Below are 22,025 nucleotides of genomic sequence, written 5' to 3'. Positions count from 1 at the left end.
CAACAAACCACTTTCTTTCCTCATCCATTAAGAAGCAACTCCTCATCTGTTAAAATTTTATCATGCAGGACTTCCCTGGCAGTCCAGTGGTTAAGACTCCATGCTTCCACTGCAGGGGGCATGGGTTCGATCCCTGGTCGGGGAACTAAGATCCAACATGCTGCGTGGTGTGGCCAAAAAACAAGAACAAAAATTTTTTTATCATGAGATGGCAGCAATTCAGTCACATCTTCAGGTTCTACTTCTAATCCTAGTTCTCTGGTATTTCCACAACAACTGCAGTTACTTCCGCCACTGAAGTCCAGAACCCCTCAAAGTCATCCATGAGGGTTGGAATCAACTTCTTCCAAATTCCTGTTAATGTTCAATATTTTGACCCCCTCCCATGAATCACAAATGTTCTTAATGGCATCAAGAATGGTGAATACTTTCCAGAAGGTTTTCGATTTACTTTGCCCAGATCCAGAGAAATCACTATGGCAACTATGGCCTTAAGAAATGTATTTCTTGGGCTTCCCTGGTGGCGCAGTGGTTGAGAATCTACCTGCCAATGCAGGGGACACGGGTTCGAGCCCTGGTCTGTGAGGATCCCACATGCCGCGGAGCAACTAGGCCCGTGAGCCACAACTACTGAGCCTGCGCGTCTGGAGCCTGTGCTCCACAACAAGAGAGGCCCGCGCACCACGATGAAGAGCGGCCCCTGCTTGCCACAACTAGAGATAGCCCTCGCACAGAAACAAAGACCCAACACAGCAAAAATAAATAAATTAATTAATAAACTCCTACCCCCAACATCTTCTTAAAAAAAAAAGAAATGTTATTTCTTAAATAATGAGACTTGAAAGTCGAAATTACTCCTTTTTTTAAAAAAGTATTTATTTACTTATTTATTTATTTGGCTGTGCCAGGTCTTAGTTGGGGCACATGGGATCTTCACTGCAGCGTGGGGGATCTTTAGTTGTGGCATGTGGGATCTTTAGTTGCAACATGTGAACCCTTAATTGCAACATGTGGGATCTATTTCCATGACCAGGGATTGAACCCGGGCCCCCTGCATTGGGAGCGCAGAGTCTTAGCCACTGGGTCACCAAGGAAGTGCCCAAAATTACTTCTTGATCCACGGGCTGCAGAATGGATAGTGTTAGCAAACATGAAAAAAAAAAAAGAATCTCATTGTACATCTCCATCCGAGCTCTTGAGGGGCCAGGTGCATTGTCAATAAGCAGTAATATTTTGAAAGGAATCTTTTTTTCTCAGCAGTAGGTCTCAAGAGTGAGATCTACTGTTGAGACATAAAATATACAGTAAACCATGTTGTAAATGGATGAGCTGTCACCCAGGCTTTGCTTTTCCAATAGAGCACAGGCAGAATAGATTTAGCGTAATTCTTAAGGGCCCTAGAATTTTTGGAATGGTAAATGAGCACTGGCTTCAACTTAAAAAGTCACCAGGGGCTTCCCTGGTGGCGCAGTGGTTGAGAGTCTGCCTGCCGATGCAGGGGACATGGGTTCGTACCCCAGTCCGGGAAGATCCCACATGCCGCAGAGTGGCTGGGCCCGTGAGCCATGGCGGCTGAGCCTGCGCATCCAGAGCCTGTGCTCCGCTAAGGGAGAGGCCACAACAGTGAGGGGCCTGCGTACCGCAAAAAAAAAAAAAAAAAAAGTCACCAGCTGCACCAGCCCCTAATGAGAGAATCAGCCTGTCCTTTGAAGCTCTGAAGCCAGGCACTGACTTCTCTCTAGCTATGAAAGTCCTAGGAGGCATCTTCTTCGAACAGAATGCTGTCTCATCTACACTGAAAATCTGTTGTTTAGTGTATCCACCTTAATTAATGATCTTAGCTGGATCTTCTGGATAACTTGCAGCTTCCACATTAGCACCTGTTGCTTTACCTTGCACTCTGATGTTACGGAGATGGCTTCTTTCATCAAGCTTCATGAACCAACCTCTGCCAGCTCCAAACTTTTCTTCTGCAGCTTTCTCACCGCTCTCAGCCTTCACAGAATTGGAGAGTCAGGACCTTGCTCTGGATGAGGCTTTGGCTAAAGGGACTGTTGTGGGTGATTTGATCATCAGGCCACTCGAACTTTCTCCATATCAGCGATAAGGCTATTTCACTTTCTTGTCATCCGTGTGTTCACTGGAATAGCACTTTTAATTTCCTGCAAGAACTTTTCCTTTGCATTCACAACTTGGCTGGTTCGTGCAAGAGACCTAGCCTTCAGCCTGTCTCAGCTTTTGACCCGCCTTCCTCACTAAGCTTAATCATTTATAGCTTTTTATTTAAAATGAAAAATTTTAAGTGAGAGAGTCTCAGTTGAACACTTAAAGGCCACTGAAGGGTTATTAATTGGCCTAATTTCAATACTGCTGTGTCTCAGAGAATAAGGAAGTCTGAGGAAACCGAGAGAAGTGGAGAACAGCTGGAGCAGTCAGAAGACACGTTTACCAATTGTTTGCTGGCTTATGTGGACACGGTTTGTGGTGCCCCCAAACAATTACAACAGTAACATCGAGGATCACTGATCATCACAACAAATAATGAAAAAATCTGAAATACTGCAAGAATCACCAAAATGGGACACAGAGACACAAAGTGAGCTAATGCTGTTGGAAAGATGGTGCCATTAGACTTGCTTGATACAGAGCTGCCAAAACCTTCAATTTGTAAAAAAAAACAAAAAAAAAAAACAAAAAAACCCCCACAGTATCTGTGAAGCACAATAAAGCAAAGTTCAATAAAATGAGGTTTGCTTGTATTAAAATATATATAGTAGGGGCTTCCCTGGTGGCGCAGTGGTTGAGAATCTGCCTGCTAATGCAGGGGACACGGGTTCGAGCCCTGGTCTGTGAAGATCCCACATGCCGCGGAGCAACTAAGCCCGTGAGCCACAACTACTGAGCCTGCGCGTCTGGAGCCTGTGCTCTGCAACAAGAGAGGCCGCGACAGTGAGAGGCCCACGCATCGCGATGAAGAGTGGCCCCCGCTCGCCATAACTAGAGTAAGCCCTCCCACAGAAACGAAGACCCAACACAGCAAAAATAAATAAATTAATAAACTCCTACCCCCAACATCTAAAAAAAAATATATATATATATATATAGTAATGTGGCAGACTAGAGACAGAATGCTACAAAACAAAAGATGGTGAGAAGGAAAAAAACTGGAATGTACATTAACAGTAGAGCTTTCCCTCAGTTTCCATAATCATCTTTAGATTACTATTCAGAACAAAAGGAGGGTAAAAAACAATCATCACATAATTCTAAAAGATTCTTCAAACAATTCCTGTCTATAATTTCTCAAAGATAGCACACTGAAATTCTAGAAATTTTTCAAAAATGAAGGTAACAAAGAGGTATAGGCCCTCAAATAGAATATCCAACAATCCAAACTCTATAGATGGAATTAATGACACAAAAATCCTTTCTAAAACAAATTCATGCTTTCCTCTATGTTGGAATGGTTTTCTGATGAGATTAAATTCCCAAGCCATCAAGCAACAGCCAACCTGAAGTATCGTAAAAAAATAACATCTGGAATATACATCTGGAAATTATAATTGGTTATTAAAATATGTCAGAACAGCAAATAAAAACTGGAAGATAGAGATATTCATGCATCTAAAATAAAGAGACCAGTACAGATTTATCTTTCAATATTACCCAGATGGTATTATCTAGAGACTGATTCTGTTCTTTACCAAAAAAAAAAAAAAAAAAACCCAAATGAAAGTATAAGAACATTGAGAGGTGCCAATGTTTTGTTTTTAATTTTAAAAAATATTTTACAATTTTTAAAGGTTACTTTCCATTTACAGTTATTACAAAATATTGGCTATATTCTCCATGTCGTAGAAATACATCCTTGAGCCTATCTTACACTAAGAGTTTGTACCTCCCACTCCCCTGACCTTATATTGCCCCACCCCGCCCCACTGGTAACCACTGTATCTGTGAGTCTCCTTCTTTGTTATATTCACTAGTCTGTTGTACTTTTTAGATTCTACATATAAGTGATATCATACAGTGCTTGTCTTTCTCTGTCTAGCTTATTTCACTTAGCATAATGCCCTCTAAGTCCATCCATGTTGCTGCAAATGGCAAAATGTCATCCTTTTTTATGGCTAGGTAGTATTCAATTATATATATATATACACCACGGCTGCTTTATCCACTCATCTGTTGGACACTTAGGTTGCTTCCATATCTTGGCAATTGTAAATAATGCTGCTATGAACATTGGAGTGCCTATATCTTTTCCAATTAATGTTTTTTTCAGATATATACCCAGGAGAGGAACTGCTTAGTCACATGGTAGTTCTATTTTTAGTTTTCTGAGAAGCCTCAAACTGTGGAAAACATTGTTTTCCACAGTGGTTGCACCAATTTACATTCCCACCAACAGTGCAGGAGGGTTCCCTTTTCTCCACACCGTCTCCAGCACTTTTTATTTGTGTTGTTTGATGATAGCCATCCCGACAGGTATGAGGTGCCATCTCATTGTGGTTTTGATATATAGTTCCCTATGATTAGCAATGTTGAGCATCTTTTCATGTGCCTGTTGGCCAACTGCATTTCCTCTTTGGAAAAACGTCTACTCAGCTCTTCTGCCCATTTTTTAATTAGCTTGTTTGTTTTTTTGACGTTGACGTTGTATAAGCTGATTATACATGTTGGATATTAATCCCTTACCAGTCATATCATTTACAAATATTTTCTCCCATTCAGAAGGTTGTCTTTTTGTTTTGTCGGTGGTTTCCTTTGCTGTGCAAAAGCTATTACATTTAATTAGGTCCCATTCGTTTATTTTTTATTTTATTTCCTTTACTTTAGGAGACAGATCCAAAAAAACATTGCGGCGATTTATGTCAAAGAGTATTCTGCCAATGTTTTCCTCTAGGAGTTTTATAGTATCCAGTCTTACATTTAGGTCTTTAATCCATTTTGAGCTTATTTCTGTATATGGTGCTAGAGAATGTTCTAATTTCATTCTTTTACATGTAGCTGTCCAGTTTTCCCAGCACCACTTGGAAGAGACTGTCTTTTCTCCCTAGTATACTGTTGCCCCCTTTGTCATAGATTAATTGACCATAAGTGCATGGACTTACTTCTGGGCTCTCTATCCTGTTCCATTGATCTGTGTGTCTGTTTCTGGAGAGGCACCAATGTTTTGATTTATGTGTTTTTCTGAGTAAACCTAACCATCCTGGAAAGAGAATGGGATATCCTATACTAAGAACTATCTTGATTCATATCATAAGTTAGTAACCTGACATTTTGCTGTATGAATCACTCTTTAATGGTTTAATCAGTCTAAATAAATCCCTGAGTAAACTGATAAAAACAATTCATCTAAACAGTAAATGAGGCCCAGAAGCTATCTCATAAAGTCCAACTTAAATTGCTTGACCTATTTCTTTCTCTTTTTTTTTGACCTATTTCTTTATTCTATTTGTTTCTGATATATTCTATTGAAACAATTTTTCAGGATTTATAGTAAGTGAAAATAAGAAATCTGTCAACATGACTTTGCAATTCTAAAGAATAGAAGCTAGGTTACCTTTTTACTATACCTCACAAAACAAAAGTTCAAGATATATTCCGTGAGATTATTTTATAGGCAAACATATGTAAAATAATGGGACTCTTCTTGCACTTATTAGCTATACTCCTATAAAAGCAGTGTACTATACAAGCACAAAATAAGTAACAACAGTTCAAAATTTAAGGCTTAAAACTCAAAAGAATTTAATTCAATAACAAAAGCATTAAGCCAAAGTAAAACTACAAGGATCAAGTAAAAATAAATATTTTAAAATAAAATATGAATATGCACAAAAAACTAGGTTATCAAACATTATTATTTGTGTATTCTTTTATGTTTCACTCAAATAAAACAGAATAAATTGCAAGCTGAGGTCCTAACACAAGAATGTAAGTCAGTAAAGTTTATAAATTAAAAGTATACTAGCTCTCTTGAGAGTACTAACAAAACCCATATTTCGTTTTTGCCCTGAGCTCACTCAATTGGCTTGAAACAGGATGATGGTATTGCATGCTATATAATCCACTTCTTCCTTTAAAAGTAAATGCTAAAATAGGGAATGCATCACACACTAGACTTTAGGTGAGATAAATATGAAAGCTGCCTACCAGAAAAAAAGAATGAAGGAGAGTATAGCTTATCTTACTACCACCATTTCCTCAGTTTCCATAATGGCAACTCTGACACACTTAAATCAATAAATAAGAGTTTTATTCATTCATTCAACATATATTTACTGAACACCTATTAAGCCCCAGATATTCTTCTAAGGAATGTAAACACTGCAATAAATAGGATCCTTTCTCTCCCTGAGCATCTTAAGGAGAATGACTATTGTTTTACCAAGTGCCAGGTACATTAAATGGATTGCCTCACAACAGTCCTTTGAAGAAAGTGCTATTATTATTTCTATCTTACAGATAAGAAAATTTAGACAATGAAGTCATTGCCTGCAGCCGGTAAGTGGCAGAAACAGGATTTACATCCCGTCTGACTCTAGTGGTTAAGAATCTGAGTTTTTTTTTTTTTTTTTTTTTTTTTTTTTTTTTTTTCCATTTTTTTTTAAGTTTATTTATTCATTTTTTTAATTAGTTTCTGCTTTATAACAAAGTGAATCAGTCATACATATACATCTGTTCCCACATCCCTTCCCTCATGCATCTCCCTCCCTCCCACCCTCCCCATCCCACCCCTCCAGGCGGTCACAAAGCACCGAGCTGATCTCCCTGTGCTCTGCGGCTGCTTCCCACTATCTATCTACCTGACGTTTGGTAGTGTATATATGTCCATGCCTCTCTTTCGCCTTGTCACAGCCCACCCTTCCCCCTCCCCATATCCTCAAGTCCATTCTCAAGTAGGTCTGCGTCTTCATTCCCGTTTTGCCCCTAGGTTCTTCATGACATTTTTTTTTTAAATTCCGTATATATGTGTTAGCATACGGTATTTGTCTTTCTCTTTCTGACTAACTTCACTCTGTATGACAGACTCTAGGTCTATCCACCTCATTACAAATAGCTCAGTTTCGTTTCTTTTTATGGCTGAGTAATATTCCATTGTATATATGTGCCACATCTTCTTTATCCATTCATCCGATGATGGACACTTAGGTTGTTTCCAGCTCCGGGCTATTGTGAATAGAGCTGCAATGAACATTTTGGTACATGTCTCTTTTTGAATTATGGTTTTCTCAGGGTATATGCCCAGTAGTGGGATTGCTGGGTCATATGGTAGTTCTATTTGTAGTTTTTTAAGGAACCTCCATACCGTTCTCCATAGTGGCTGTACCAATTCACATTCCCACCAGCAGTGCAAGAGTGTTCCCTTTTCTCCACACCCTCTCCAGCATTTATTGTTTCTAGATTTCTTTTTTTTTTTTTTAATTAGTTTCTGCTTTATAACAAAGTGAATCAGTCATACATATACATCTGTTCCCACATCCCTTCCCTCATGCATCTCCCTCCCTCCCACCCTCCCCATCCCACCCCTCCAGGCGGTCACAAAGCACCGAGCTGATCTCCCTGTGCTCTGCGGCTGCTTCCCACTATCTATCTACCTTACGTTTGGTAGTGTATATATGTCCAAACAACCTAAGTGTCCATCATCGGATGAATGGATAAAGAAGATGTGGCACATATATACAATGGAATATTACTCAGCCATAAAAAGAAACGAAACTGAGCTATTTGTAATGAGGTGGATAGACCTAGAGTCTGTCATACAGAGTGAAGTTAGTCAGAAAGAGAAAGACAAATACCGTATGCTAACACATATATACGGAATTTAAAAAAAAAATGTCATGAAGAACCTAGGGGCAAAACGAGAATAAAGACACAGACCTACTTGAGAATGGACTTGAGGATATGGGGAGGGGGAAGGGTAAGCTGTGAAGAATCTGAGTTTTTAACCACTACACTAGACAGTCTCCTCCAAGGCAGTGTTTCTCAACTTTTTTTTTTTAATTATTGCTCTCCTAAGGGGTCTTTTTAGGCATTTTTTCCCTAATTACTCCCTGTTAAATAATAAAAAATACATATATTGGCTTCTGTCCCTGGGTCTTGATACAGAACTCCTAAAACCCTTGCGGTTTCCTAAATGATAAGAGCGCAAGGAGCCTCTTCTGTTCTGGTCTTTGGCTCTGGTTCCTGTCACCTAAATCCCTTGGAAGTTCCTGGGTGACGGGAATGCCTTTTGTTCTAATGAGGTGACTCTGGGTGGGCTCCTGGATGGGGGCTGGTCACCAGAAAGACGAAGGAAGCCATGATTGGAAGCTTGGGATTTTCAGCCTCATCTCTCATTCTCCATAGGAGAGAGGGGCTGGAAATGGAGTTAATAATTGATCATGGCTATGTGATGAAACCTCCACAAAATCCCAATAGTATGACGTTCTGAGAGTTTCCAGGTTGGTGAACACAGGGAGGTGCTGGAGTGTGGCACACCCACAGAGGGCATGAAGGCTTGGTGCTCTTTCCCGCATATACTGCTCTATGCATCCCTTCCAGCTGGAGGTTCACCTGTATCTTTTATCATAGCCTTTTATAATAAACTGGTAAACAGTAAGTAAACTGTTTTCCTGAGTTCTGTAAACCTCTCTAGGAAATCAATCAAACCTCAGGATGGGGTCACGGGAGCCAGTGATTTACAGTCAGTTGGTCAGAAGCACAAGGAACAACCTGGACTTGGGACGGGCATCTTAGTTGTGGGGAAGAGAAGCAGTCTCATGGGACTGAGAACTTAACCTGTGGGATCTGACGCTGTCTCCAGGTGGACAGCATCAGAATTGAATTAAACTGTAGGACTCCCAGCCAGTGTCTCAGAGAATTGCTTGGTGTGGGGAAAACCCCACACATCTGGTGTCAGAAGTGCTGTGAGTATAGCAGTGTGAGAGTAAAGGAGAAACACACAGAAGTGCAGGTGTTCTAAACACTGCCCCTCATGAAAGTTTACCACCACAGGAACACTGTATATCTATATGTACTGTGTGCACATCTGTACTTTGTACACAAAAATATTTGACCACCACCCCCAACCCAAGAACTAATTTTCGCCCCCTTGAGGACAACAACATGCCCACTAAGAATGAATGCTCTAGAGCAAAGTTTCGCAGCCTCAGCACTGTTGACATTTTGAGCCAGATAATCTTGTATGTTGCTGGGGGCTGTCCTATGCAATACAGGATGTTTAGCACCTTCCCTGGCCTCTACCCACTAGAAACCAATAGCACCGCTGTGCCAAAGTTAGGTTAGAATTTCCCGAAAAGTTCTCGTCCTTGAAACAACTGCTTCTCTTGCTGCTATTTACCTATTCATAAGGACTACAGTTCCAGATTTTGTTCATAAAAGACTGGAATGGACAGGATATAAACAGACTGCAAATGTTGCATCTCTGTAGCTGGAGTGAAGGAGCACATGTAATAGTAGTAGCAATGGCAAGAAGAAATAGTATTTTATATAAACACAGCAAGGAAAGGGGCCTGTATAAGACCAATTAGTAAAAGGATATTAAATTTTAGTAAAATCCATTTATAATACAGGCATACCTTGGAGATATTGCAGGTTTGCTTCCAGACCACTGCAATAAAGTGAAGAGCACAGTAAAGCAAGTCGCACAAATTTTTTGTTTCCCAGTGCATGCATATATGTGCATATATATATATATATTTACACTATACTGTAGTCTATTAAGTGTGCAATAGCATTATGTCTAGAAAAAAATGTACTTTTTACCTTATATTTTTGTACTTTTTACCTTATGTATTTTTACCTTAATGTAAAAATACTTTATTGCTAAAAAATGCTAACCATCATCTAAGCCTTCAGCAAGTAAGAATTTTCTTGCAATAGTAAACAAAGATCACTGATCACCTTAACAAATTTGATAATAATGAAAATTTTGAAATATTGTGAGAATTACCAAAATGTGACACAGAGACACCAAGAGAACAGTGCTCTTGGAAAAACGGCGCCAAAAGACTTGCTCAAGCCAGGGGTGCCACAAACCTTCAACATGTTAAAAAATGCAAACATAATAAAGCGAAGCACAGTAAAATGAGGTATGCCTGTACATACTATAGAACAAGGCTAACTAACCTCTCCCTCCAAAATGATGAGTGAGACAAATTATCTCACTTTAACTATATGTGAGAACCATAACTAAATCCCCGGGAGATTTATAATGGGCTTCCACTGTATTCATATGCTAGTTGAGAAGGGGAGCCAAGATGAAAGATATAATTAGATGGTGATTTCAAGGCCAGCTCTGAGAGTTCTAGATTCAGAATACATATTGAAAAAGATCCAGGGACACTTAGTTCATCCCAATCAATCACAAGTAGGCTTTCAGAAACAGATTAATCAGAAAAGCACCTTGCAGGACTGTGGAGGAACACGGTGGAGGGTGACCGTGATGGTCCTCCGGAGGCCAGAGGGAAAAACGGCAGAGGCAATCTACATAACCCTGAACCAGTGGTTTAACTTCTAGGAGCCTCTGGTTCCTCATCAGAAAAATAGGGATAAAAACAGTGTCTTCATTTCACAGGGCTACAATGAGTATGAAGTGAGAAAACTTGAAAGGAGATAGTGCATGGGCATATAATAGCACAAGAACTATCTGACGTTGTTAATAATGCTTGAGCAATGTAGTGACAAATCTGAGATAAGCAAACAAAAAGACCTCTGAGTAGAAATGGTTCAGAGAAAACAAAGATTAACTACAAAAAAGAAGATGACATAGGTAAGACATGGGAGACCTCAGAAGACACAGAGGTAAACATTAGTCTGATAGTGAACCACCAGAAGTCACTGGAAAATGGCCAAATACTTCCAGAACATAGTAAAGAAAAAAGAATCTATATTCCAAAACACAACTTAGTATGCTCAATGGTAAAACACTAAAATTCCCATTGAAGACGGGTACAAGGCAAGGCTGTTCATATTTTCAACATTATTTATTACATCAATAGATACATAAAGTACCATACCAAGCAATTACACAAGAGAAAAAAGTATAAATATTGGGAAGAAGTTAAAATTATTATTTACAAATATAACTGCATATCTGAAAATCCTTTTAAAATAAACAGAAAAATTATTAGAAAGAATAACCTAATTCTACAGTGTCTGGTTGCAAATTTAATAAATTGAAATCAATAGATTTGAATGGGATCCTGGAACAGAAAAAAAGGACATGAGTTAAAAAAAGAAAGAAATCTGTACAAAGTACAGATTATAAGTTAATAATGGTGTATTCATATTGGTTCATTGCTTGTGACAAATGTGCCACACACAGTAAACTAAGATGTTAACAACAGGAGAAACTGGGGGCAGGATATATAGGATCTCTCTGAACTATGTTTACAATTTTTCTATACATCTAGAACTATTCTAAAATAAGGTTTTTTAAAAAGTCATGCTTGGGCTTCCCTGGTGGCGCAGTGGTTGAGAGTCCGCCTGCTGATGCAGGGGACACGCGTTCGTGCCCCAGTCCGGGAAGATCCCACATGCCGCAGAGCGGCTAGGCCCGTGAGCCATGGCCGCTGAGCCTGCGCGTCCGGAGCCTGTGCAAAGCAACGGGAGAGGCCACAACAGTGAGAGGCCCGCGTACCGCAGGAAAAAAAAAAAAAAAAAAAGTCATGATTTTTCTTACATAATAAGCAATAATCAGTTAGAAAGAATTGGTTGCATTTACAGTAGTGTTAGAAACTAAAATCTAAGAATAATAATCCTAAGGGAAAATGTGCAAGGTTAACATAAAGAAAACTTCTTTAAAAATAAATCTACTGAGGGACATAAAAGAAATGAAGAGTTCACCTTAACTCAATATTATAAAGATACCAAACTTCCCTCCTAAAGTAATCCAAAATTCAATACTTTTCAGTAAAAAATTCAGCAACATCCTTAGGAAATGTAACAAAATGGAGGAATAAACATGCAAGAATAGCCAAAGAAATAACAAGAAGAAGAAATAACAAGGTAAGACTACTACTAAGAAAGAAAAATACATCAAACTAGGATTACTAAAAAAAGTATGGTATTGGGCTTCCCTGGTGGCGCAGTGGTTAAGAATCCACCTGCCAATGCAGGGGACATGGGTTCAAGGGGACATTGGATCGTCCCTGGTCCGGGACGATCGCACATGCCACAGAGCAGCTAAGCCCGTGCACCACAACTACTGAGTCTGCGCTCTAGAGCCCGTGAGCCACAACTACTGAAGCCCGCATGCGTAGAGCCCGGTGCTCCGCAACAAGAGAAGCCACTGCAATGAGAAGCCGGCGCACCACAGCGAAGAGCAGTCCCCGCTCACCGCAACTAGAGAAAGTCTGCACGCAGCAACAAAGACCCAACTCAGCCAAAAATAAATAAAAGAAAATAAATTTATTTTAAAAAAAGTATGGTATTCATGTAAGAAAAGACATATTGATAAAGCAAAATGCAAATACCCCCATGGAAACTTAGATTAGAAAGGTGGCATTTAAACCCCTGAGAAAAGACAGGATTGTTTAATACATTAGGTTGATTGGGACAACTGCCTAACAAAAAAAAAAAAAATTTTTTTAACTAGACACTCATATATTGCTTACAGCAAAATAAATTCCAAATTGGATGAACTATAAAAACTATTAGATGTTTGCAATTAGATTACAGAGGACTAACATATAATTAATCCTTAACATATAACCTAGTAGAAAATGGATAAAGCACGTGAACTATTTCAGAAAAATAGGGAAAAAAATGACCCTGAAGCTTATGAAAAGCATCTCAATCCCACTCAAAGTAGGACAAATGCCAATTAAAACCACTCTAAGATACTATTTCTTACCTATGAAAATCGCAAAACTATGTGAGGCTGTGGCACGCAGGAGCACTAAGAGGCTCTGATACACTGCCTGCGGGCATGCCAGTTAAGTGGTACAATCCCTCTGGAGGGCCATTTAGCACTATCTTTCAGAACTACAAAAGCATTTACCCTTTTGACCAACCAATCTGATTTCTAGGAATTTATCTTAATATTATATCTAGACACAGGTGAGATGACATCTGTATGATTATTTACTGCAGCATGGTTTGTGTTAGCAAAAGGCTGTAAACAAATTAAATATCTATCAGCAGGTAACATGATAAATAATATATCCATGCAATGCATTACTATGGAACTATTAAAAATAAAAAAACTAAACCCAACAAAAGTCCAGGACCAGACAACTTCACTGGTGAATTCTACCAAACATTTAAAAACCTAATACCAATCCTTCTCAAAGTCTTCCCAAAAACACAAGACAAAGGAACACTTACAAACTCACTTGATGAGGCCAGCATTATCCTGATACCAAAACCAGATACCACAAGAAAAGAAAATTACAGGCCAATAACGCTAATGAATAGATGCAAAAATCCTCAACAAATCAACACCACAATGAGATATCACCTCACACCTGTAAAAATGGCTAATATCAAAAAGACAATAAAGAGCGAGTGATAACAAGGATGCGGAGAAAAGGGAACCCTTGCGCACTGTTGATGAGAACGTAAACTGGTACAGCCACTATGGAAAACAGTACCGAGGCGCCTCAAAAAATTAAAAATAGGGCTTCCCTGGTGGCGCAGTGGTTGAGGGTCTGCCTGCCGATGCAGGGGACACAGGTTCGTGCCCCGGTCCGGGAAGATCCCACATGCCGTGGAGTGGCTGGGCCTGTGAGCCATGGCCGCTGAGCCTGTGCTCCGCAATGGGAGAGGCCACAACAGTGAGAGGCCCGCGCACCGCAACAACAACAAAGAAAACCCTCAATCATACAGTTAAAAGACAAATTAGGGGAAATTTTTAATACATAACAAAGATCTAATGTTTAAACATACAAGGGGCTCTCAAAAATCACTTAGGAAGAACATGACCTTCAAAAAAGGATAAAGCATACAACAGGCAGCTAACCGAAAAAAGATATAAATGTCTACTAAGCCTGTGAAAAGATACTCAAAGAGCCTATTAATAACACAACAAAAATTAGACCAAGATGCCAGTTTACCTATCACATCCAATGTTGGTGAAAACAAAGGGCAACAGGTCCTTTCATACACGAGTGAGAATATAAACTGGTACAACATTTTCTGAGGTATAATTTGACATTCAAGTTTAAATGTACATAATTTGACCCAGCAATCTTTCTAGAAACTTATGCTGTGAACTTCCAGGTGTAAGATCTTATACATACAAATGTGCACCACACTATTGCCACAGCATTGTTTGCTTTTATTTTGGACCCTTACTTTGGATTATATGTACTTTCATTTTGGATTATATATACTTGATTACCACATGGAACAATTTCTACAACCAGTAATATTTTCATGATAAAAAACCTAACAATGGCTTTTTAACTGGAGGGTGAGATGCTCAAGGATTATACTATACTGGGTAAAAAGCACTATGTAAGCGTTACTACTTTCAGTACCATAAAAGCCCCTATTACAGCCAGAGTCAAAGTTATTCAGTAATTTATTCACTGCTGAAAAAAGGAGATGAGTTAAACCAGCAACTTAAGCAGGAAACAATAAGGTATTTTCAGACGGTCACAAATAATAGACTAAAACTCCCAGGTAGTGACTGTTAGCATGAGGTGCTCACCAGCAATCACCTACAGGCTTTTTCTGCTGGTACATCTAGGGGGAGTGGCTTTTCAAACTACACTTGCCTGGAATCTCCCCCAGATACTGATTTATTGGAATAAAGCAAAATAGGAATGCAGGCAAATTAATTCCCAGTTATTAGATGGTGCGCTATGTTTTGTTTTTTTTTTAAGAAGAAAGGTAATGGCAGCTCTGCCCTATGTTATCCCTTGTGTAGAAGCCTGTGTCATATGATAGGCCAGCAATTCTCAAGTGGAGTATCATGAGAGACACAAGTAAGGAATATAAAAAGAATTCCTAATAATCTTCCAAAGCTGCTGAGTAACTTCCTTTAAAAAAAAAAAAAAAAAAAAGCAGATTCAGGATTATCTCAACATCAGCCTCCCTCCAGCCTGTGTTGTGATGTGCATCTTGCTACAGAAGGAAAAGGGATGAGCAGTTACTCAGAATGAGCAGAGGAGTGGAGGGCAGGTAGTTTGAAACCATCCAATGGAGAATTCTAATTCTCCTCACCCTACTAGTGAGCAAAAATATATAGTTATAATTAGCTGAAAGCCACCTGCCAATGCCTAGAACAGTGTGAAGAGCTATGTGGTGCACTTTGTGATTTTAGTTACTTTGACTTTCTGTGTTTTACCTACAGATATTCTTTAATAAGGAAGAAAGCCAAGATAGATACACAGTGAAAGTTTGAGTACCACTGACATTGCATAAGGATGTGATCAAAAACGATGCTATAAACACTTGTCAGTAGTTGTGTAAGATTACCAAATCAAAGGCAAAGCCAACAATGAAAGGGAAATTTGGAACAAAGCACTAACCACGTTAGATATCATGTTAAATTTTATACATCCTAGGAACTATAGCTTTGAACAATTAAACAAGGTTTAAGAAAGCTTTAACATGTCGGATACATTACAATAAAATACTTGCTAGCAGAGCAACCATGACACCCGAGAACACCTATTCTTTCACTAAACGATCTTTTCCATAGAACAAAGATTCACTTGCCTGGTGGGAAGATTATGGGAAATGATGTTCCAGCACAAATAACAAACCTTATAAAGGTCCCCCACCATAAGGCCTACCCCAGTGCCCAGCATACAGTCAGAGTTGTGAATGTATGAATTATCCTCTGCATAAAGCCTTCTAGGAAATAACTGCATCCTCCTTCCAATTCCTGAACACTTTACGACACATAAGGGATTAGTCACAGTCTACCTTGTAATATGGTTGTGCATTTGTCTCATTGCTTCTAACTTATAAATTAGGAAAACAGCATTATAGGAGGAAGCTAAGACACTGGTGTCCATTTTGTGTGAATGAGGTCTAAAGTCTTTTTCTTCTTTAGAATGATTTCATGTCATACAATTCTTCATATGTAAAATATCTCAATTCAAAAACAGCCTCACATAGGTTAATGGTCAATGCTTGGTTTAAACATCATTCAGAATGCTCTCCTCCTTTCTCCATCTAAAATGTACCTATCACAGGCATTAAAAACCTTTCACTAATTTTTCTTATAAGACACAATTTGATTAATTGTTATAAATTGTAAAATTCCTTAAAGAATAGAATCCCAGCATGGTAAGGGAAAACAGAAAGAAAGCAAGCCATGTTAAAGATGATGATACTAAATGCAATACAGTATCCTAGGCTGGATCCTGAAACAGAAAAGAGACATTAATGGAAAAACTGGTGAAATCCGAATAATGTCTACAATTCATTACTAGTACTGTACCGATGTTAATTTCTTCATTTTGACAAAGGCACCATGGTTATGTAAGATTTTAATATTAGAGGAAGCTGGGCAAAGGGTATATAAGAACTCTCTATACTATTTTTGTAACTTTTCTGTAAACCTAAAATTATTTCAAAATACAAAGTTTTCAAGATGACAACTATGGTGCTTGGATCTGTTTAGTTTATGTCTAGACAACTTTCAGGGAGTGAGGAGGATTAGGAAAACAGCCACATACATGATTCAAGTTTCTCAAATTTGTGACTAATATTCCTGCCTATTCTCAGGGCAGTTGGCACTCAGGTTTCTATTTGGTTTGTACAAAGCTCTACAAATAGGACTTTTTTTTTTTTCCCTTAAAATCTCAAAAGGAAATGGCTTGCTTTCCCCTAGGTTTTCTTTTCTTTCTTATTATAACACAAAGCAAAAGAGACTAGCACCGACCGTACAAGTTATAAAACATGCAACCCCTCAGGTTCTCATGATAAAGGAAGGAAAGGAAGTGTGAACTATGTTACAATTCCAGCAAAGAAAGCTTTTAATCAACTTTTAAGGGGACAGGGAGAGGAACCAGAGGAATCAGAATCAGTAACTATTTATTCCACTGTGGTTTGGCAAAATTCATCTGTAATGCTAAAGAAGTCAGCAGTATAGTAGAATCTACAGAATATTTGTTGTACTCTGTGCTTTTCCATACCATTACTCTATGCTATCCTAGTGTTACTACCCCGGTGTCCCAGATGTCCTAAGCCCACATACAAAATGATTCTCTGTCCTCCCCAGCTATGCACAGAGACACAGGAAAACCATTTGATTTAACTCAGATAAAATACCAGAAAGACGCAACCAATCTCCTCTCAAAGAAACATTTCTGCTTGTTTACCAATTACCTAACTGTGAAAATTATCTGAGTGCAGAGAATAGGAAAAATCAAATAAAAGTTGTTTTGTGATATATGTTAGTGCAGTAAACATCCTTAGTTTGGACTAAGAAAAGTTTGGATTAAAAAGTACTTTTAAGGGCTTCCCCGGTGGCGCAGTGGTTGAGAGTCCGCCTGCCGATGCAGGGGACACGGGTTCGTGCCCCGGTCTGGGAGGATCCCCATGAGCCATGGCCGCTGAGCCTGCGCGTCCGGAGTCTGTGCTCCGCAATGGGAGAGGCCCCAACAGTGAGAGGCCCGCGTACCGCAAAAAAAAAAAAAAAAAAAAAAAAAAAAAAAGTACTTTAAGACAAATTCTGCCTACTATCAAAAACAGAATGTTACTGAAATCATTTATTCAACATTCCGTTGAAAAAGAAATTTACAACCATTAACACTCTTTTTTGCAAAGTGTTGAGAAGAGGTGGGAAGACAAGTACTCTCAATCCTGTTGATGAAAATTTAAATTAGTACCGCCTTTCAGGAGGGCAATTTGGCATTTTTTACCATTTTCTCCTTTTCAAGAACTTTTTCTTTGGCTTCTGTTATGGGTTCCTCTCTTCATTTTCCTTTTACCTTTATTGTCTCCTTTGCTGATTTTTTTTTTTTTTTTTTTTGCGTTATGCGGGCCTCTCACTGTTGTGGCCACTCCCCTTGCGGAGCGCAGGCTCCGGACGCACAGGCCCAGCGGCCATGGCTCACGGGCCCAGCCGCTCCGCGGCATGCGGGATCCTCCCGGACCGGGGCACGAACCCGTGTCCCCTGCATCGGCAGGCGGACTCTCAACCACTGCGCCACCAGGGAAGCCCTCCTTTGCTGATTTTTAACTGCTGTTAGGCTTTGGAGTTCTGGCCAAGCCATTTTCTTTTTAATGAATTATACTTTCTCCCCAGATATTCTAGTCTGTGGCCTGGACTGTCCTCTATAATGCTGATAACTTCCAAGTAAACATTTACCAATCTTCTTTGCTAACTGCCCCTAGACTAGGATCAATCCCCTGACTAAAAGCTCAGGGTCATTCTGTACTTACCTTTTCACAACAATTCTAATGCTTGTAATTGTTCATTATCCCCAGGCTAGACTTAAACTTCCTTGAAGGCAAAAGCTGTGTTTTGTTCATTTCTAATCATTCATTTAATATTTGAGTTCTCACTATGTGCTTGGCACTGAACTAGGTCTTGATAACACAGCAGTAAACAAAAAGCCTCTGCCCTCTTAGAGTTTATATTCTAATGGGATAAGAGAGACATTAAGTAATAAATATATACCAATTTGTAACAAGTGCTATTAAATAAAGGAGGGTGGGGGGCTAGGAAGTATTGTAGGAGCTGGGAAGTTGCTATTTTACAGTGGTTATCAAGGAAAGCCTCGCATATAACTGAAACCTGAAATAAGTGCAGCACGTTAAGTCACACATATATCTGGAGGGGAGGAGTCATCCAGAGGGAAAATAGCAAGTGCAAAGGCCCTGAGGCAGGAACGTAGTTATTGTGTGGGGAAAATTGTAAGAAGGCAAATGGAGTGGGGGAGAGGGTAAACACACGGGAAGGGAGGCTCTGAGCTGAGTGCCATGATCTGACTTATGTTTTAAGGAATCACTCAGACATCTTTATGAATAGAGAATAAAGAATGGAAGCACTGACCCTCATTAGAACACTGCAACAACCCAAGAGAAATATAATGATGTCTTGAACCAAGGGAGTGGTGATGATGATTAGCTGGATTCTAGTTAGGTTTCAAAGATAGAACCCACATGATTTGTTGATGAACCGGATGTGAAGAGAGAGGAAGAGAAGAATCAACGAGAGCTTTTTAAAGGCTTAGGAAGAACAGAGTTGCCATTAACGTAAACAAGAAAGTCAGGGAAGCAATTTTATTTTCCCAGAACCCAGCAAATTGCCCAGTACACAGTAGACATTCAAATATTTATTTGTGAATTAAATTTAACTGAATAAACTCCCAAAATGAAGCAGTGAACTCAGTGCTTTCCATTTGCTCTAATAATGCCTTAATAACACCAAGAGTCTTAGCCGAGAACCGGCTTCAGTTTTAAATTTACAATTCTCCTGGATATAAAAGAAAACTGCTATAAAGAGCTCTGTGACAGCCTGAGGATTCTTACACCCAAAGTAATTAACCTGTTCATTAATTATGTCATATTCCTGGAAGATAGAGAAGTGGAAATAGAACTAACTCCCTGGGCCAGAATTAATGGAAAATTATAACACTTTGTGATAAATTTTCAGAAAGTGACAAGACTGAACAAGTCCCCTAAAGAAATAAGCCATCAGTTACTCAGTATTTTTTGTAAAACGGCTTTTTTACCTCTAGCAGCAGGTCCCTCCCAAACGATTTCAATGAAAAATTAAAAGTTGTTGAGAATGTGAAATTCAGTATATCTTCCTCCACTTTTTCTGCCAAGTAGTGTAAATGAGCTTCACTTAGGAAAGAAATGGGTATCCTCACCAGATTTTCTAATCCAGCACCCGTACTACAGCTCCACGAAGAACCACAACGTTAGCAGAAATATATTCAAAGGCATTCTCCTAAAATAAAAAGTTACCAATCTTTCCTCCCTTCTGTTTACTTTAAAATTTTAACTGAAGCTTAAGTATCACCTCTCTTCCACATTAGTCTCCCTAATGCCCCACCCTAACCCAATGTGTTTTAAAAAAGAAAATGCACTCACAACTTTCGGTGAAAATATATCTTAAAAACCTAGGTCGTTCGGAGAAACTGAACGTAATGAATTCATCAACAGGCAGTACTTTCCTTTTTTCCTGTCAGTACAAGGCCTTGAACCAACCCAAACAAATCTGCTGAAATGCCAGCCAGATTCCCCGTATCTCCCCCGCACCCTACCCCCAAAGCTGGCCTGGAACTAAAAGCCACTGACCACGGAGCCGAACAGAAAAGAACCACTGGTAAGCAAAAACAGGATTTTGAGAGGCAGGAAGGGCGAGAGTCAGATTTTCAACCACTACGTCTAAGCGAGTAAGAGCCCGGACTCCCCTCAAAATATATTCCGCACCGAGCGGCACACATTCTTCCCTGCGGCTCCAAAAGCTCCGCACCCGGATTAGAGGAGAGATGAAGGGAGGGTACTCCCCGGAGAGAGGAGCGAGAACTGCCTCGGGGGCAGGGAGTGCCCCAGGGGTGTCCGGCGCCCGAGGAACGGAGCACAGATAAGCACGCGCGCCAGGGACGGATGCGGCGGCCCTTGGGAGCAGAACGCTCGGCGCCCACCACCAGACGCGGAGGCAGGGAGCCCCACTCGGGCTTCACCCACCCGGGAGGAAAGGCTGGAGAGGGAAGGATCAGGACCCCCGAAGAAGGGGCCTAGGAAGCTACTACTTCCCAGAAAACGGGCTGGGCGCCCGGGGGCGGGAGGTGGAGGCTGCTGCTGATTCGCTTCTCCTGTCATCACTGAAATAGGGGAAGCCCTCCAGGGAGAGGACAGTGGGGAGTACGGATGGGGGAGGGGAGCACCAGAGCGAGGGGGGCGGCGGGCCCCTAGGGGACCGGGGCGCGGGATGGTGGGGCGCGCGCACCGGGAAGGGGAAGAGGGCGCACCCCCGGCCCGGAGCCAGGGAGGCGCGACCGTCCGCGGGACTCGGGAAACCCGGCCCGCCAGAAGGGTATGGAGCCGCCCTCCTCCCCGCCCCCACACTCACCATGTAGAGGGTGAAGGGCAGGCCGAGCAGAAAGAGCCACAGGTAGAGGTGCAGCGCGTTCACGAAGGTGGCCTGGTGCGGGTCGTAGTACCAGCCCCCGCTGAGCGCGGCCCACACCCCCTGCCGGAGGATCTGCAGCGTCTGCGACCCCATCCCCACCCGGCGCCGCCGCCGCCGCCGCCGCCGCCGCCGTCCCCGCCCCGGCCCCAGCTCTGCCTTGGTCGCCGGAGCCCGCAGCTGCCCAATCTATCCCCCTCCGGAGCTCTGGGAGAGCCGGCCGGCGCTTCTGCGGTCGCTGGGGTTGCTGCAGGAGGAGGAGGAGATCGAGGAGGAGGAGGAGGCGAGCGGCGGGGCGGAGGAGAGCGGAGAAGAGGTGGGGACCGGCCTTCGGGGCGCCGCCGCCATCTTGTTTCCTAACACCCGGAGCAGGAGCCAGGCTCCCGCCGCCCGCGGCCCGCCAGCGCCGCTGCCGCCGCCGCGACCCCCGCCGGCCGCCAGCCCAGAGCCTGGCGGAGAAGGAGGCCCGGCGCCCGGGAGGCACGGGGAGCAAGCCGCGCCCCCTCCAGCTCCTCCTCTCCTCTCCTCTCTCTCCGCCCCTTGATCCGGCTCCCCGCGGGTGCGCACAGCGCCTCGGCAGCCGCGGGCGCCTCCTGGTGGCGCCTGGGGGAAGCGCGAGCGGACGCGGGCCCGGGCCCGGGGGCGGGGCTGCCGAGGTTCCGGGGATAGCGAGTCGAGGCTGTGGGAGACTCCACTGCGCTCCCGGTACCCGATGCTGGCAAGTTCCATCACCAGTCCAGAAACCGGGTCTTCCACCCCTCGAGACCTTGTCAGCATCCTGGCTGACGAATTACGATATTTATTAAAGGCCTAGGAACAATGAGGCTCATATCTGAGATACTCCTTGAAGGCCGGAAAGAATTAGGTACAGCTGATGACGGTTGAAAACTCACAAACGCACCCACTTTGAGCAAGACCTGTGTTGGTCCATAAAGTGAGCGGGAGGCCCTTGACTGAGAAAAATAACCAC

General features: G+C 41.6%; 1 protein-coding gene across 5 annotated transcripts in view; it reads right to left on the bottom strand.

Annotated features, from left to right (window-relative positions):
- Positions 1 to 21,205, bottom strand: part of PCNX1 (pecanex 1) — a 175,996-nt gene extending 154,791 nt beyond the window's left edge. For 2 of the 5 annotated variants that reach the window (XM_081227688.1, XM_081227689.1), the window contains exon 1: positions 20,999 to 21,204. In XM_081227688.1, the coding sequence (XP_081083814.1) occupies positions 20,999 to 21,151 (153 nt within the window). In that variant the 5' untranslated portion in view covers positions 21,152 to 21,204. Of the gene's footprint in view, positions 1 to 20,998 lie in introns of all 5 variants that reach the window. The other 3 variants (XM_081227691.1, XM_081227692.1, XM_081227690.1) reach the window with 2 other exon arrangements.
- Between the last annotated feature and the right edge of the window lie 820 nt (positions 21,206 to 22,025).

This window comes from Mesoplodon bidens, assembly GCF_964165515.1.
Source record: "Mesoplodon bidens genome assembly, chromosome: 3".
In the NCBI taxonomy this organism is placed as follows: domain Eukaryota; kingdom Metazoa; phylum Chordata; class Mammalia; order Artiodactyla; family Ziphiidae; genus Mesoplodon; species Mesoplodon bidens.
Note: the sequence above shows the minus strand (reverse complement) of the source record. Positions and strands in the feature narration are given on the sequence as shown.